At 38.3% G+C, this 17,333-nt stretch overlaps 2 protein-coding genes across 2 annotated transcripts; both read left to right on the forward strand.

Moving 5' to 3' along the window:
- Window positions 1–4,782: 4,782 nt before the first annotated feature.
- Window positions 4,783–10,321, forward strand: LOC114355367 (non-specific lipid-transfer protein-like). The gene is made up of 3 exons (XM_028308167.1): window positions 4,783–5,934; window positions 9,731–9,902; window positions 10,136–10,321. The coding sequence occupies exons 1-2, from the start codon at window positions 4,819–4,821 to the stop codon at window positions 9,854–9,856; spliced, it is 1,242 nt and encodes a 413-aa protein (XP_028163968.1). The 5' UTR covers window positions 4,783–4,818; the 3' UTR covers window positions 9,857–9,902; window positions 10,136–10,321.
- A 262-nt stretch (window positions 10,322–10,583) lies between these two features.
- Window positions 10,584–15,033, forward strand: LOC114355366 (non-specific lipid-transfer protein-like). The gene is made up of 2 exons (XM_028308166.1): window positions 10,584–12,403; window positions 14,782–15,033. The coding sequence occupies exons 1-2, from the start codon at window positions 11,291–11,293 to the stop codon at window positions 14,878–14,880; spliced, it is 1,212 nt and encodes a 403-aa protein (XP_028163967.1). The 5' UTR covers window positions 10,584–11,290; the 3' UTR covers window positions 14,881–15,033.
- Window positions 15,034–17,333: the final 2,300 nt, after the last annotated feature.

Consider the following 17,333-nt stretch of genomic DNA (forward strand, 5'->3'; position numbering starts at 1 on the left):
GGTCGGTAGGGCAGCAAGGTTCTGGAGTGGAAGCCACGTACCAGAAAACGTAGCGTGAGACGTCTACCCAGAAGGTGGACATAAAGGTAGCAGGAAGGCGCTGAATGTATGAACAGCATAATATTTTTTGGACTACGATAGCCGAACGGTGAATGGGTCGGACTGGCCGACTCGAGATCCGAGGAACGCGGGTTCGAATCCCACCGCCGCTCGACTATTGTGGTGAGCCCACTCGTAACACAAGCTAATAGCTTAACATGACANAATTTATGATTTCATGGTTTTCTTTTCATTTGATTTATCAAGTTTGTTAGAGAGATTTCATCCTTATACTTAACCCTAACGATCGATGTAATAAAAATACAGGGTGTAATTTTTAACAGATTTTAGTACGTTCGATTCCCGGGTGTGGCAAAGAAATTTTTGGAAATCTTTGAATGCAGTTCTATTTCTTATCAAAAATAAAGGAATGTTTTCTTTGAGACAAATTTTCTATCTACAATATTAAGAGGACTTTCCCTCCAGGTGGCATTACAAAATTCCACCCTGTATATAATGTAGGTATAATACGAGTATTAACTATCATGCTCTTACCCCACCAGAAGGCGCTCCAGCTCCTCTGAAGACCGGGTGGTAGTACTTTGGTGCCTTGAAAGAAACAAATAAATAAAAAAGACTAAGTCTGGGACATACTACAAACAAAAATATTTCCACTTTTGTAGACCGACGATCTGGTAAAGGCCACGGGAAGGACATGGATGCGAGCAGGACAGAACCAGTCGTTGTGGAAAAATTTGAGGAGGCTTTTGCCCAGCAGTGGACGTCTTTAGCTGAAACGAACGAACGAACACGATAATACACACAGGAAGTCGCAGGCGGCCGCTAGTATAAGAATAAAGCTGTTTATTTCTCAGTGCTTTCCATGGTACCTAAACTAAGGTGGATACCTAATGGTATAACATGCGTTCCTTCTTTCTTTGTTATCACATTACGTAGCTTCATATTTTGTAGCATAGTCATCATTGCAGTTGACAGTACATCAGATACTAAATTATCTTATCACAATAACACAAAATGCCACATTATTTAGATTGATATCCTACTAATATTATAAACGCGAAAGTTTGTGTGGATGTTTGTTACTCTTTCACGCAAAAACTACTGAACGGATTTTGATAAAACTGTACAGTATTATTGTTTATAACCCAGAATAACATATAGGCTATAATTTATGACGATCTGTGCACAAAAGATCCCAATGGGTCGACGTGCACTGCGCCCATGCGCGGCCCTAAATAAGTGACAAATTAAATTTCACGCGGGTGAATCCGCGGACAAAAGCTAGTACCGACATAATGTTACCTACAATATTTATTTATATTTAATTGTTTTTGTGTATTCGTTCATTCGTTTCAGCCAAATGACGTCCACTGCTGGACAAAGGCCTCCCCCAAGGATTTCCATAACGACCGGTTCGCTGCATCCAGGTACTTCCCAATTGATAATTTTGTATAGTTAATTACCTGTAAGCCGTACTGTTTCAGTCCAGTGGGGTAATCATAATCGTCATCTTCACCAAAAGTATTTAAAGGTCCCATGCCCTGAAAATAAACAAATACAACACAATAGTAGATTGCAGTTTATTACATTCAGCTGCTTTACTAGAGGTCGCGAGTTTGATCCTTGCACAATACAAAGATTTATGTAATCATCATCATCATCATTGCGACCATAGGACTAGGGATTGCAATCCGGTATCATTTTCAATCCGGCTGGATTTCACCGGATTGNTTCTTCCAGGGGGGGTGCGAATTTACCAACACTCCAAATATTTAGCAAACTGGGTGAGTGTATAAAAGATAGTACAGAAATTGGAGTTTCGGAAGAACAATGATTTGTTCGAAGTTAGCAATCTGACCCATTTCTTTGCGATCCACAAAATTGTCTGTGAACTAGTTTTTTGGGACCACCCTTGATGCAAGTATCTATAGTTGACAGCACATTGAAATACCTACACACTTGTTTGCAAAATAAAATTAGATCTAAATACCTATGACGTCATGTTATAAAACTAAAGCATCATGTCACATCATGTGTAGTTGTAATTTATGTAATGTTGATACTGAATAATTATTTTACTTTATTTCTTTAAAACATTGTACAATACTATACTAATCATTATTAAGTATTACCTTGAAATATGGTCCAGATCTTGGTGGCATTCCTCCCAGACCGGCAGACATCCCCTAATTATTAAAATTGTTATTAATTTTGGACATTTCCACAGAAAGTTTAAAAAATATATATAATGCAGGTATAATACGAGTATTAACTATCATGCTCTTACCCCACCAGAAGGCGCTCCAGCTCCTCTGAAGACCGGGTGGTAGTACTTTGGTGCCTTGAAAGAAACAAATAAATAAAAGACTAAAGCCCTTACTAATAAAACTTACACGCTCGTTGATCAGTGTTTTAAAGTGACGTTTAGTATGGAAATGTCATTTTAAAACAATGATCAACAACTGTGTAACTTTTTATTAGTAAGGGGGTAAGTCTGGGACATACTACAAACAAAAATATTTCCACTTTTCCGCGGCAAGGACATGGATGCGGGCGGTCGTTCCGGACCGGTCGTTGTGGAAATTATTGAGGAGGCCTTTGCCCAGCAGTGGACGTCTATAGCTGAAACGAACGAACGAACACGATAATACACACAGGAAGTCGAAGGCGGCTTCTAGTATAAGAATAAAGCTGTTTATTTCTCAGTGCTTTCCATGGTAAACTAAGTTGGATACCTAAAGCCATGTATTCATTAGGCAACATTTGTTGATAAACTGTTTAGGACTAGTGTGAAACAAGGTTACCATAAACACAGGTTTCTGAAACATGGCCGTTCACACTTACTCTCCACTCATAGCGGGGTAGCACGGCAACATGTATCATAAACAATGTTTCATCATCTATGTTTATGGACTGTTTATAAACTGTTTACAGAGATGATGAAACATTATGAAACATTGTTTATGAACAGTTTATGAACAGTGTTTATCAACAAATGTTGCCTAATGAATACGTCGTTTTATGGTATAACATGCGTTCCTTCTTTCTTTGTTATCACATTACGTAGCTTCATATTTTGTAGCATAGTCATCATTGCAGTTGACAGTACATCAGATACTAAATTATCTTATCACATTAACACAAAATGCCACATTATTTAGATTGATGTACCGACGTATGTACCGACATTAAATAATTAATATTTACCTATTTGTTTATGTGTATTCGTTCATTCGTTTCAGCCAAAATGACGTCCACTGCTGGACAAAGGCCTCACCCAAGGATTTCCATAGCGACCGCTGCGCTGCCTGCATCCAGGTACTTCCCAATTAATAATTTTGTATAGTTAATTACCTGTAAGCCGTACTGTTTCAGTCCAGTGGGGTAATCATCATCGTCATCTTCACCAAAAGTATTTAAAGGTCCCATGCCCTGAAAATAAATAAATACAACTCAATAGGTGATTGCAGGTTATTGGATTCTGGTACTATACCAAAGGTCGCACGTTTGATCCCAGCACAATACAAAGATTTATGTGAACATTTATCATCATTATCATCATTATCATCATTTCAGCAACAGGACGTCCACTGCTGAACATAGGCCTCCCCCAATGATTATCACATCGCCTGGTTGGTAGTGTAGTTCTGGAGTGGAAGCCACGTACCAGAAAACGCAGCGTGGGACGTCCACCCACAAGGTGGACCTCATAAAGGTAGCAGGAAGGCGCTGAATGCATGAACAGTAAATATTTTTTGGACTACGATAGCCGAACGGTGAATGGGTCGGACTGGCCGACTCGAGATCCGAGGAACGCGGGTTCGAATCCCACCGCCGCTCGACTATTGTGGTGAGCCCACTCGTAACACAAGCTAATAGCTTAACATGACAGGGCTAACAGGACTATTAGTAATTTGTGCAATATAAATTGCTAATAATCTTTAGAAAAAATTACAGGAAAACTATTTGTATGCGTTGTTACTTAAATGATTATTCTCTACATTCCTGGTATAAATAATGCTAAATCAATGCTCATAACTCTAAAATTTGTCCCTATCAAGATTCGAACCCGAAATGCCGTTGTAATCTGATATTACAATCACAAACGGTACTCGTGTCAAGAGGCAAGTCAAAAGCAGGACATAAAGTTATCATTTTTGATAAAACTAATACTATCATAAAATACGTCAACCCACACGGTGACTATGTATAAATTACATAATTAATTTACATTAGATATTTACCCTTAATAACAATGATTGTGCAAGTTCTTGCATCACTTTAACTTTAACCGGTCTTTTTGTGTCGAATTTGTTAAATTTTTGACGTTTATAATAGTTGAAGTAGTCGAAAAACAAAGAAAATCTATTGTATTTTTACAGAGTGAGGGTTTTCCATGGTAATTTTTTATGACAAAATTACGTAACTTACAATAATGTACNTGTAGTGTACTACATGTTATTTTTATTCGAACGAATTAGTTGTAGATCTCAATACTCAATGAAGCTTAAACCTCTTATACGAGTATCTATGCAATAATTTCGTATAAATATTAATAAGATTATTTACACGCGTACTAGCAATAAAATACCTAATAGATAACAACTTTCTTCACGCTAAATGTTTTATAAAAACAAATACCGACACTGTACTTTAACCGGTTAATTTATCACAGATAACGTTATCAAGCGTTAAAATGTTGACACTGTAGAGAGCCGTCCAGTTTGCGTCGAGGCACAGAGAGGAACGCACGTCAAAATGCCGAGAAAAGTCTACGTTGTCGGAGTGGGCATGACGAAGTTCGTCAAGCCTGGCACAGCTGGAGACTACCCTGACTACGCGAAAATAGCCGTTGTAGACGCCCTAGCTGATGCCAAGATCAAATACGATGATATCCAGCAAGCCGTCTGTGGATACGTCTTCGGGGACTCCACATGTGGACAACGTGTCTTATACCAAATCGGCATGACCGGGATCCCAATCTACAACGTCAACAACAACTGCTCCACCGGATCCAACGCTTTGTTCCTCGCCAAGCAGCTCATAGAAGGAGGCATCATCGACGTCGCCTTAGCCCTCGGCTTCGAAAAAATGAGCCCCGGTGCTTTAGGAAACGGAGCGTTCACAGACAGAACCAATCCTTTGGGAAAACACGTCGAAAAGATGGGAGAAATGACCAAAGTCCTACCTGGACCTTNCGGACCATTAACTCCGCAGTATTTCGGTAACGCCGGTCTTGAACATATGCAGAAGTACGGAACAACTGAAGTTCATTTGGCTAAGATTGCAGCGAAAAACCACCGTCATGGAGTGAAGAATCCTAGAGCTCAAAGTAAGAGGGAGTATACTGTTGAAGAGGTTCTGAATTCAAGGAGGATTTACGGTCCGTTGACCAAACTAGAGTGCTGTCCTACTAGTGACGGTGCCGGAGCAGCTGTCCTGATGTCTGAAGAAGCAGTCATCAAGTACGGTTTACAGGACAAAGCTGTGGAAATCATAGGCCAAGAAATGGCCACTGATACTGCTGCTTTATTCGCTGAAAAGAGTCTGATGAAAGTTGCGGGGACAGACATGACTGCTTTGGCTGCGAAGCGTATTTATGAGAAGACTGGTATTTCTCCGAAGCAGGTGGATGTGGTGGAATTACATGACTGTTTTGCTGCAAACGAAATGATCACTTACGAAGGTTTGCAGCTGTGTGGGGTCGGTGAAGCTGGGAAGTTCATTGATGCTGGTGACAACACGTATGGGGGTCAAGTGGTGGTCAATCCCAGTGGGGGGTTGATAGCTAAGGGGCATCCTTTGGGGGCTACCGGTCTTGCTCAATGTGCTGAGCTGGTGTGGCAACTTCGGGGTGAAGCTGGTGATAGACAGGTTAGTTAAATTATTTCTATTCTTTTTATTATTTTATGACCGTCTAATCTGGTGGATCTTGAATTGTAGATTAATTAGATTATAGGATAGGACTTAAAAGATTATAAGGGCATTTCTACGGAGACGACCGATCGACCTACTGGGGCGAAAAAAGTACCTTTAAAATTGAAGTACGGACTTGAAAAAAATCTCACGTATTTATAGGACTCTTGACTTGATGGAGAGCATATTTAGAAGACCGTCAGGTTTTACATCTCGCCTTGAAAAAATCCGAAAGTTCAAAAACGGGCGAAATTTGGCCTAAAATGGAGTGTCCGGTTTCCAGAATTTACTCGTTTTTGTTTCATAACTTTTGAAATAATAACTTCCCCATTATGAAACCCACATTCACAGAACAAGGGATAGTTAATAAAGCTATATAAATTAGTTTCTTTATTGCAAGTCCTTGGGTTTTAATACAGTAACACATTTAAATTTTGTCCGACGTGTGTGCCTCAATTCCGTGATTTTTACTTTTGTGCTCCTATATCACTAACAACGCACAATACGAACACCCACGCCTGATTCCCATAAACTAGCAGTTGCACTGTCGGGCGTTTATTATTGTCTGACATCGCTGATTTATCCTTATGATATTATAGTAGTTTTAAGTAATTATATAGGTAGCTATTTAAAAACTTGTAATTTCTTTAATAAGGGCCGTTCCTACGAGTTGCGTAAAACTGAATTTGAATCCAAAATCTTAGATTAATTGTCATATGAACTAAAATCTAGCTAAAAGTGTAGTTTAAGACAGTTTTTCAAATTTAATTATTAAGTTATATAATAATTACTAAAAGTAATTCATTCTCTACTTTATTATTAAATAAAAAATGATAAATAAGGCTGTGTTTCTTTCTCTACTAAGCCAACACTTAAGTTTTTTGTACAGATCCGCATCCGCATCCGCATCCGCATCCGCGGATGTGAGCCTCTTAAAATCCGCATCCGCATCCGCATCCGCGGATGTGGAAAAAAGTGGATCCGCAACATCCCTAAAGAATTAGGCTCATAGTAAGCGACCAAGTTTCACATCCATACACCATCACTGGCAACACACACTGGTAGAAGACTTTTGTCTTAAGACGCTGCGGTATTTCAGACGTAATAGCGAAGCTTCCCGATCGATGCTTAGCTGAGTTGAATTCAGCGATAGACCTCTTTCTCAAAGTTGGACCTAACTATCTGGACTCTTGTCCCAGGTATACACAATTGTCAACAACTTCAAGTGTAGTCTCCAACCTTCAGAGGAGTGGGTGCAACACGGACATTTGACAATATGATTTTTGTCTTGTCCATGTTCATTTTGAGACCCACTTGTTGAAAGGCTCTACGGAGGCCATGACTCCGATATCATCCCCGATATCGCGACTCCTTGGTCTTCTGTATAATCTGCCGTAGCGTACCTGTGTGTGTACCATAATACTAAAGCCTTTTCGGAAACAAGCTTGTTCGGAAGGCTGGAAATCGTCGAGTCTGCGAGCGAGATGATTCGTAAGGACTCTCAAAAACAGCTTGTAAACACGCCACATAAGTGAGATGAGTCTATAATGCTATCACCACACTTCTGTGCCATGCTGGAGGTTCAATTCCGTCATTTTCTTCGAGAATGACGGAATTGAACTGCTTGTGTAGAGCCTTTAGTACCGGCGAAGATCAGCTATAATGCCGTAACACCTGGTGCCTTGTTGTATTTTAGCTATTTGAGTGCCATTTTAATCGTGTACAAACTGACGTCCGATATAATATCTTCGGTATAGTGTAAGGTCAATCTAGCTTTTGGGTTTTGCAATATTTGTTTTATGTTTAAGGTTAAGAATAAATAAAGAAAGAGACCCTGTGTTATGTATTTATTTGTTTTATTTAAATAAAATTAAAATAATATATATAAATTAAAAATTTATTATAGTTCCTTATTAAAATTTAACATATTGATTAGGATTTTTGTTTTATTCCATTGGTATTTCAGACACATAAACCTAAAATGAACCATCTAACTAATAGACCAGCAATCAGATATCAAAACGTTTTAAGTATTTATTATATTAATTATTGAAATATATTAGGTATTTCTTCATAATGTCATCAATTCTAAGTTTGCGGAGCGATTTTTATATTTGGAGATTCATTTCTCAATTCCGTGATTCATTTTCTCAATTCGGTGCTCTCTCAATTCGATGCTTAACATTTCTCATAAACCACTTCACAATATTTAGTGACAATGCTATTTTTACATTCAGAATGGAGTAACATTTATTTTTTTGTATTGAAACTACTTAAAAAACTAAATATAAATTTTAGCACCGAATTGAGAAAAAATACACCGTACAGTAGAAATGCCCATAATTGGTATCTATAGTAAAGAATTTTTATCGGTTATTCACATCGCAATTACAAAAAAGTTTGAAACTGCTCAAGTTATATTTCTTCGTGTGTTTTTATATTTTTATTTTATTAACAACAAAGACAAACTGATAAAATTAATGTGAATACTGTGTATATTTGGACTAAATGGCCTGATAATAATTTATTATGAGTATTTACTCGTGTTGTTGATTTGCAATATTCCTATTTTTTTTTATCCACAATGAGGAAGCTCTTTCTTTTAATATACTTAGGTTCTGCAATTTTCTTTTCTCAAGGCATTTAAATGGCGTATTATATTTGTTTGATAAAATATTTAGATATCATGAAGTTTTTTATAACGTAACTTATGAGATAAGTTATCTTTATAAGTAGGTAGGTGGCAAGAGATAAAAATTTTGATGATCAACATTATTTTGTTTGATTATTTTTATCATTGTATGATGAATAGAATAGAATAGTATACCTTTATTCAGCCATGCTGAAAAGGCGCCCGCTCAGCGAAAATCGTGACATGACACAAGTCGTCAAGTCACGAAGCTAGTTTTCAGCGTGAGTGATGGATACTTATCTATTTTGTTGATACACAGCGGGTGGTATAATTGTATAGTCATCATTCTGCCAAAAATGTAGATAACACGTTTCTACATGTACGGTCAACAGCACATCAACGTAAACACTGTGGTATCTTACGTAGTTGCGATAGGGGCGACTATGCAACGAAAATGTATAGCTTGATGTGCTGTTGACTGTACCATTGGTCACAATGTTAAATATACATTTCCGTTTTTGCTCTCGCTCTCATCAAAAATGGTGATTCTTTGCGATAGAACGAGACGACATGACCGGCAATGGGTAGTTAACACTGTTGCCGATAGTACGTATTGGTTACCACTATGAATAAGCACATAGATTCCAATTTCAGCTCCTGATACTAAATCACTTAGAAACTAATATTGTTAAAACTCTGATCCCTAAAGTCCTGGAACTAAAAAAAAATTCTATCAGACTGGATACATGCGCAAAGTATAAGTTTTGAAAGCAAAAGCTTCAACCATACAAACGCGTGCAGTGGGTCTAGACAAAGTGCAAATTATAATCGCAAACCAGTCGCAAAGTGGTCGAAAAGCCCCTTTTTTGTATGGAGTTTTGACGGATTCGATTTTCGATTCGATCAAAAAGTGCGTTTTGTCTAGGGGGGCAGATCGCCATCACCGGTGCGATCACGGCGCGATCATAGACCAGTGACAGGTCGCGCGGACTGTCATGGGTCGCGCGACCTGTCATTGGCGATCAGCCTGTGGTAAATCAAGAGAGTACTCCTGCAGTGGATACTAAATTACCTGATGATGTTGATGATGATAATAGTGATGATGATGATTGTTTGTTTCAGGTGAAAGATGCCCGCATCGCTCTCCAACACAACCTTGGTCTAGGTGGCGCTGTAGTCATCACCATGTACAAGAAAGGATTTTCAAACATTCAACCCAGAAAAGTTACGGAAAAATCGAAATTGTAAAAGTGTCAACTACTTTTACTACCTTAAAACTCGACCTTATAATAACACTAGCTTTCCGCCCGCGGCTTCGCCCGCGTGGAATTTTGTCTGTCACAGAAAAACTTTATCGCGCGCGTCCCTGTTTCAAAAACCGGGATAAAAACTATCCTATGTTCTTTCCCGGGACTCAAACTATCTCTATGCCAAATTTAATCAAAATCGGTTGCGAGGTTTAAGCGGGAAAGCGTAACAGACAGACAGACAGACAGAGTTACTTTCGCATTTATAATATTAGTTGGGATAACAATAGGTACTTGGATTTAATACGATTTAAATTCAACCAAAACTTAAATGTAATTATAAGCTACTCAATTGTAAACAACATATAAAATTAGGTTAAAAAAGTTTCCTACGTTTTAATAATCGGAAATTTCTGTACAAAGAGTATTTGATTAAGACTGTTTAATAAATAAATTCCTACATAAAAAGGCCATTTTAATGTTACCCTCCGTTGTGACACATCTCAAACAAACGTGTAACAAAATACATATAACTGACTTCATAAAACTCTTATGAAGACTATTCCCACCTCGCGTTACCACCGCTGCAACTCCTGTGTATCCAGGATCTACAGCTTGACCGCCAATAAAAACCCAACCAGTGAAGGTCAAGTTTGTCCCGGGGAATGTTAAACTGTCATTGGACCCGCAACGAAATTAATAAGAAAAACATGGGTCATTCGTCAAAAGACATCCACTGCTGGACAAAAACCTCCCCTTTGGATTTCCACAATGACCGGTCCTGAACTGCCCACATCTAGGTGCTTCCCGCTATCCTCGTTAGTTCGTCGGTCCACCGAGTGGTGGCTATATTAATTTATCAGGACATCAAATTACTCGAAAACATAATAAATTACAACAATTTCTATAAAACGTAATGGCAGATATCAGTTAAACACCCAATTAATTCAGCATAAAATTTTTGGAGTCGTCAACTAAGGTTAAGGTTAAAATTAACCTAGTACATAATTATTTACACACGAAAACATAGCTGACATTATTTTAGTGCAAATTATAAATATTTATTAATTTCTTTCATCGCGTCGTCGGCCATTTTGCCATTGTTTTGTAGACAAAAAACGCTTTGAAGTTGTAGGTAAAAAATATTGACCAGAAAAAAATATGCAAGTAAATACATAGTTTTTTATCTTATTTGTTCTTGGTATAAGCTACTCAAATATCTTCACTTTTAGCATTTCTTACGAGTGTAATCAAATTTGCCTTGGCTGCTAAGCGCATTTATGGTATAATTAATAAGATTAATGTTTACTGTTACATTGTTATCGAGCCACGAACGAAATAAAATTATACGTCGTCCATTATTATTATTATTGTTATCGTAAACACCTTATTTGCCACTTCGTATCGGTTGCTTCAAGATAGCAAACGTGTGAACATGAAAAACAAAGTGTACATTGTCGGCGTTGGTGTTAGTAAATTCACTAAACCTAGCAGTACTTCGTACTTGGTGTATTCAAAGGAAACTATTGTGGACGCTCTTGCAGATGCGAGGATCACTTACGAAGACCTAGAGCAAGTATTCGTTGGGTATACCTCAAGCCCATGCAGTGCCGATTCCTGTTATGGCCAGAGGATATGCTATGAAATCGGTATGACAGCCATTCCCATCCACAACGTAAATAATAATGGTGCTACAGGAGCAACGGCTATATTCTTAGCTTCCCAACTAATACAAGGAGGGATTATAGATGTAGCATTGGCGCTAGGATTTGAGATGATGACGCCTGGAGCCCTCAAGTCTAAATACACTGATAGAAGTCTGCCAGGAATATTGCAAGCCCAAAAAATGATGGAGCTCACTGAACTATCCGACGCTCCAGTGCCTGTCCAATTCTTCGCAAATGCAGGTATCGAGCATATGCAAAAGTACGGCACTACTGAAGTACATCTGGCGAAAATCGCAGCGAAAAATTATAAGCATGCATCAAGAAACCCTAGAGCTATCAGTGACAAGGAGTATACTGTTCAAGAAATACTGGAATCCAAGAAAATACACGGCCCAGTGACATTACTGCAATGCTGCAGGAATAGTGACGGAGCGGGCGCGGTGGTTATCATGTCAGAAAACGCTGTCAATAAATATAATCTTTGGGATAAGGCAGTGGAAATTGTTGGTATGGAGCTTGCTACTGATACGGCTGATGTCTTCACTGATAACAGCCTGATGAAGGTAGCTGGGTATGGAATGACTTGTCTAGCTGCTCAACGCTTGTATCAGAAGACAGGAGTATCTCCAAATGACATTGATGTAGTGGAACTCCACGATTGCTTTTCTCCAAACGAGCTGATAACTTATGAAGGTCTTCAGCTGTGTAAGGAGGGGGAAGCTGGGAAGTTTATTGATGCTGGGGATAATACTTATGGGGGGAAAGTGGTGGTGAATCCCAGCGGTGGACTGATTGGGAAGGGGCACCCAATTGCAGCGTCTGGTGTGGCCCAGTGTGCTGAGCTGGTGTGGCAATTGAGAGGAGATGCTGGAGCAAGACAGGTTAGTATTGTAGAAGATTTATTAAACCTTAGCGTTTAGAGTTGCTTCTCAAACTAAATTTTAAATAAACTTGAAGAAATCAATCCCGGCAAGTGTAAGGTTGTGGGTTCGATTCCCGCTTTAGGCAGTTCGATTTTTTCAAGTTGTTTATCTAAAATAAAGATTATAGAATTTTTATTTATTATTTATTAACATTGCATTATGCTACCTTAGTTTGGTCATAACGTCATCTTGCAACTGAAAACTCATAACACAATAATAAAATACCATAAACGTTATGTTAAAAGTAACGAAAATGTTATGTTAATAAAAAGAAAATATTTTTATGTCAAACAAAATCAGGTAAAACTCCAGCATGATTACATTTTCAAATCGCCTTAATTATTTTCTTATGTTTGTTACATCTTATGATCATGATTTTTTCCAAACCATTTTTATGGAAATCTGTGGTTTCCCTTTATATTTCTTAACATGTTTAAGACAACACAACTGGTCATAACATGTGGCTATACTTAACATGTTCAAATCCAGGAAAAGCCAAGAAAAGTACCTAATTATTTTGGTGGCTTCCAGCAACATTCCCTCATATGTAAAGGTGCAACTGACTAGAGATAGCGAACATGCAAAGTTTAAGTAATAACAAGGTGCTGCAACACATTCTCATAAAATGTCATGCTTAAAACAGCATGCTCAAAGCACTCGAAATGAGCATGCTAATTAGCAATATGTTTCGACAAATAAGTAGTAGCATTGAATTTGGCTACCAACACTACTAAGTAGCAATTTCTCAATAGTGGCATGCTCTCGTGCTAGTAATGAGCACTTATATGGATTCGTTACTGCACAAAAGGTTTCTGATAAATCTGATAAGGTAAGTAACCTTTGCTTACTTTTATGGGCTGTCCAAGCGCGAATTTATCATTAGACTTTGTATATAAAGTTAACCACAGCCTTTTCCGATTGATATGATAATAGCTACTTTCAGGAAATTAGCAAAGTAGCAAATAAAAAAGAGTGACAGAATTTTAACACAATACCGGGCATTGGCTAAAGTTATTCTAGTTCAATCAAACCTGGCAAAGCAGCGTAAGCCAAATAAAACTAGAATGCTTACCGCCTTGCGAATATTGTTCGCTTGTATGCTCAAATCTAGTTGCACCTTTACATGTTACGACGAAAAAACACGCATTTGTCCTTTTCATTTGTAGGGAAAAACGCTTCTAACGACATGGCACATATTTTTCTTGTTTATGCGATGCTATATTTATACTAAGGTCGCCGCTTTTTCTGGATGAAAGCAAATTCCAGGAAATATTTTTGTTTTCTTTGAATATTGTTCCAGGAAAATCGAAGACTTTCTTTCTTAATAGAAAGAATGAAATTTTAATAATCTATTGACATACTTTCCTTTGTTCTTTCCTACAATCTAATGCCGTCCACTGCTGGACAAAGGCCGTCCCCACCCCATGGATTTCCACAAGGACCGGTCCTGCGTTGCTCGCATCCAGGCGCTTCTCGCGACCGTCACCAGATCATCGGTCCACCGAGTGGCAGGAGGCTTCCCTACTAGTTTGATTGTGACTTATGCTTCAAAAGAGGCAAGAGAAACAGTTTCACCATGAATACGTTAGGTAACCGCCTCTGTGGTCTAGTGGTAAGACCACCTGCTTCAGACGCAGAGGTCCCGGGTTCGATTCCCAGTGGGGGCAGATTTTTCTGTTCGGTTTGGTTGGTGGTAGGGCTTGTTCTAAGTCCGCCTGGCTAGCTACCACCATCTTACCAAAGTCTGTCGCCATAACAACAATGTTAACAGCATTATTGTGTTCCGGCAGTTAGAGGTAAGATAGCCAGTTCCTCCGTGGTTGAGGATTCCGGGTGAAGCTCGCTTCCACCTTCGGCCTGATCATCACTTACCATCAGGTGAGATACAGGCCAAGAGCTTCCTCGTTGTGGATAAAAAAAAGGTAAAAGGTCGTAGCTGACAAAAACACACGTATTGTTATAGGGACTGAAAAAACCTATACGTACGAAAACTAAAAAAAGATATTACGTGCGCATATTATTTACATAATGTAAGTTAAGCAACGCATAATTTTTATTTTCCTATAACTTTATAAATTACTAAGTATATCTAAGTACTCACAAAACTAAAAAACATTAACCTAAAAGCAAAAAGGGCAAATAGCAGAAATATTTGCTCGCCCAGACAAACATCGCGTTTGTAACTATGAGAAAGCAATTTCCTTCCATTTTTCTTTTGCGTTTCGTTAATAGTTTTTTGTTTTTGTTGGTTACCTACATAAAGTCACCAAAGTCACGAAGTTTTTGTAATTCAAAAATGACATAATTTTTTAACGTGTTTTTATACTTTTTTTCAGGTCCCCAATGCAAAGATAGGTTTGCAGCACACATTGGGATTGGGTGGAGCTACGGTGGTGGGGTTATACAGAAAAGTAACGAAGAACAATGCCTCTTAAACTTAACCATTGGAAAGTTATAATGATAACTCGAAGTCAGCTAATACCATTGAATAAAGAGTAGCTGCAATGCCCCTAAAAAACTCCAGGAAAATGGCTATACATGGACGATACTCGAGATGAATACATTACATTCCCTCTAATATGGTCGAGTGAAGTGATGGCTGGTTCACTCGTCATGTCTGTGAACAGGCGCTGCTTTCGGGGACTGGTCAATCCAAGTTATTCAAATTTATTAATGCGAGTCATTTCTACTAGTATTTAAGTATTTATTCTGTAAGTCTAGATATTAGCACGTTACTACCTTGTTTAATATGCCACGCAATTTCGTATACCCATTCTTATAACATACACCATACAAGAATGCGTGGTAAATTCAGTGAACTGCTCCTGAATCAAATATACCTACTACTGCTTTTTCTGTTTATTTATATTAACCGGCAGACAGTGGTGACTGAGTTTGTTGCGGCGCTTCTTCTCAGCACTTGCCAAATGTTGGTCTCGAAACGCTGGTAGGGTAAAAAAATTATGAGACATTTTGCTCCTTAAGAGCAAAATGACGATTTGTAAGAACTATTTATTAGTCTAAACAAATAAAGAAATTTTGACTTTGACTTTGAATATTATCATTCTAGTGGACTCTTGAATCTAAATACAATCATCATAAACATCGTTTCTGCCAAAGTTTTCCGCTGCCTCTATCCAGGCGTTTCCTGCGTTCTTTTCCAGATCCTCTCACGAGTGAAAAACCTGTCCACCTTGCCTTTTTTATCGAGCCACACGAGAACTTGTCCACTCCAACGGTATTTTTTTAAATGGTTCCTGTATTCCAGCATCAATTCTTAACCAAGACATAGTAATTACAGGATGTTTTGAAGTATTAATTTACAATTTACCTTTGGATATCGACCTCCTATAGTCAGACTTACTGTCATTAAAATTATCACAAAATTCACAAACATAACTAAAGAATAAAGAAACTAACTACTGAGTTTGTCACACTACCGTAACTAATGTTTTATCGAGTCGAAGATATGCCAATTTCGAAGACAATAGTATGGTGAAATTTAAATTAACGACGTATTTGTTACGGACTTCTTGTTTTCAGTTATTGTGTGACTGAAAACGTAGTATTTGAACAAACTATTTATTGGACAATTGACTCTAATAAACCATCATCATCAGCATCATCAATAATTTCAGCCACAGGATGTCCACTGCTGAACATAGGCCTCCCCAATAATTTCCATATCGATCCATTGGTAGCCTGCATCCAGCGCCTTCCTGATAGTCTCTCACATAGCCCGGCGGATTAGCAAGCTGAAGTGGCAATGGGCAGGTCACATAGGACGCAGAACTGACGGCCGATGGGGCAACAAGGTTCTGGAGTGGAGGCCATGTACCGAAAAACGCAGCGAAGGATATTGTACACCCACAAAATGGAACTTAAAAAAATTTATGAAGAAATGCATTTAAGAAGAAATTAATAAATTGGTTACTGAGCCATGGTTTTTATAGCATTGACGAATATGTTTGAATTTTATTGTGACATCTACATTTACCTTTTGACATTGTAAATTTATAAGCCGAAATAATTTAATACATTGATTTAATTTATGACATTGTATGTTTAGTAATAATCTGACTGATAAAATATTTGTACGTCTGCTTGCAGGCTAAATACATGGGAATAATTTAATAGCTGAAAGATCTGTTTTGTAAAACGAGCATGTGATTATAATTATGTTTTCTAGCAAATATTTCTAGCATCTAAATTATTGAATTTGAATTCGTTCGTTTCAGCCAAATGACGTCCACTGCTGGACAAAGGCCTTCTCCAAGGTTTTCCACAATGCATGGTCCTGCGCTGCCCGCATCCAGGCTCTTCCCGCGACCTTTACGAGATCGTCGGTCCACCTAGTAGGAGGCCTGCCCACGCTACGTCTTCCAGCCCGTGGTCGCCACTCGAGAACTTTTCTGCCCCAACGGCCATCGTCTCTACGAGCTATGTGCCCCGCCCAATTGGAATTTGAATTAAATGATGATAAAAGAAGAATTTATAAGGCTATAAAGTGAATCTTTGTATTCCAGTCGAGAATTCAGGCAGACATTTCCAGAATTACCTGCGTTCCAAGATGTAATGTGAAGTCATAAAGTTAGGCTGAATGTGTTTTATACGAGAAAGTAGGTATGAAGTCATTGAACTCAAGAGAAGGTGTCGTTTGGTGTAGTGGTTCGAAACGGACTACTATTCCGGGAGTAGCGGGTTCGATTCCCGCACAGTACAAACATTTAATTTTGTGTGCATAAACATATTTGTTTGTATTGGACTGGGTTTGTATTCTATGTATAATAAGTATGTATTTACAAAAAAAAAGTATTTAAGCATGTTTATATCCGTTGTCTAGTACCCATAGTACAAGCTTTGCTTAGTTTGGGACTAGAAGCGTAGT

The sequence above is a fragment of the Ostrinia furnacalis genome, unplaced genomic scaffold (assembly GCF_004193835.3).
Source record: "Ostrinia furnacalis isolate ACB-3 unplaced genomic scaffold, ASM419383v2 OfSCF2395, whole genome shotgun sequence".
Lineage (NCBI taxonomy): Eukaryota > Metazoa > Arthropoda > Insecta > Lepidoptera > Crambidae > Ostrinia > Ostrinia furnacalis.

What these genes read in the sequence shown, in the direction of transcription:
- LOC114355366 (XM_028308166.1), top strand. Translation starts at nt 11,291, where the DNA reads ATGAAAAACAAAGTGTACATTGTCGGCGTTGGTGTTAGTAAATTCACT. An exon ending in GAGATGCTGGAGCAAGACAG is followed by an intron (nt 12,404 to 14,781) that starts GTTAGTATTGTA and finishes ACTTTTTTTCAG; the next exon opens with GTCCCCAATGCAAAGATAGG.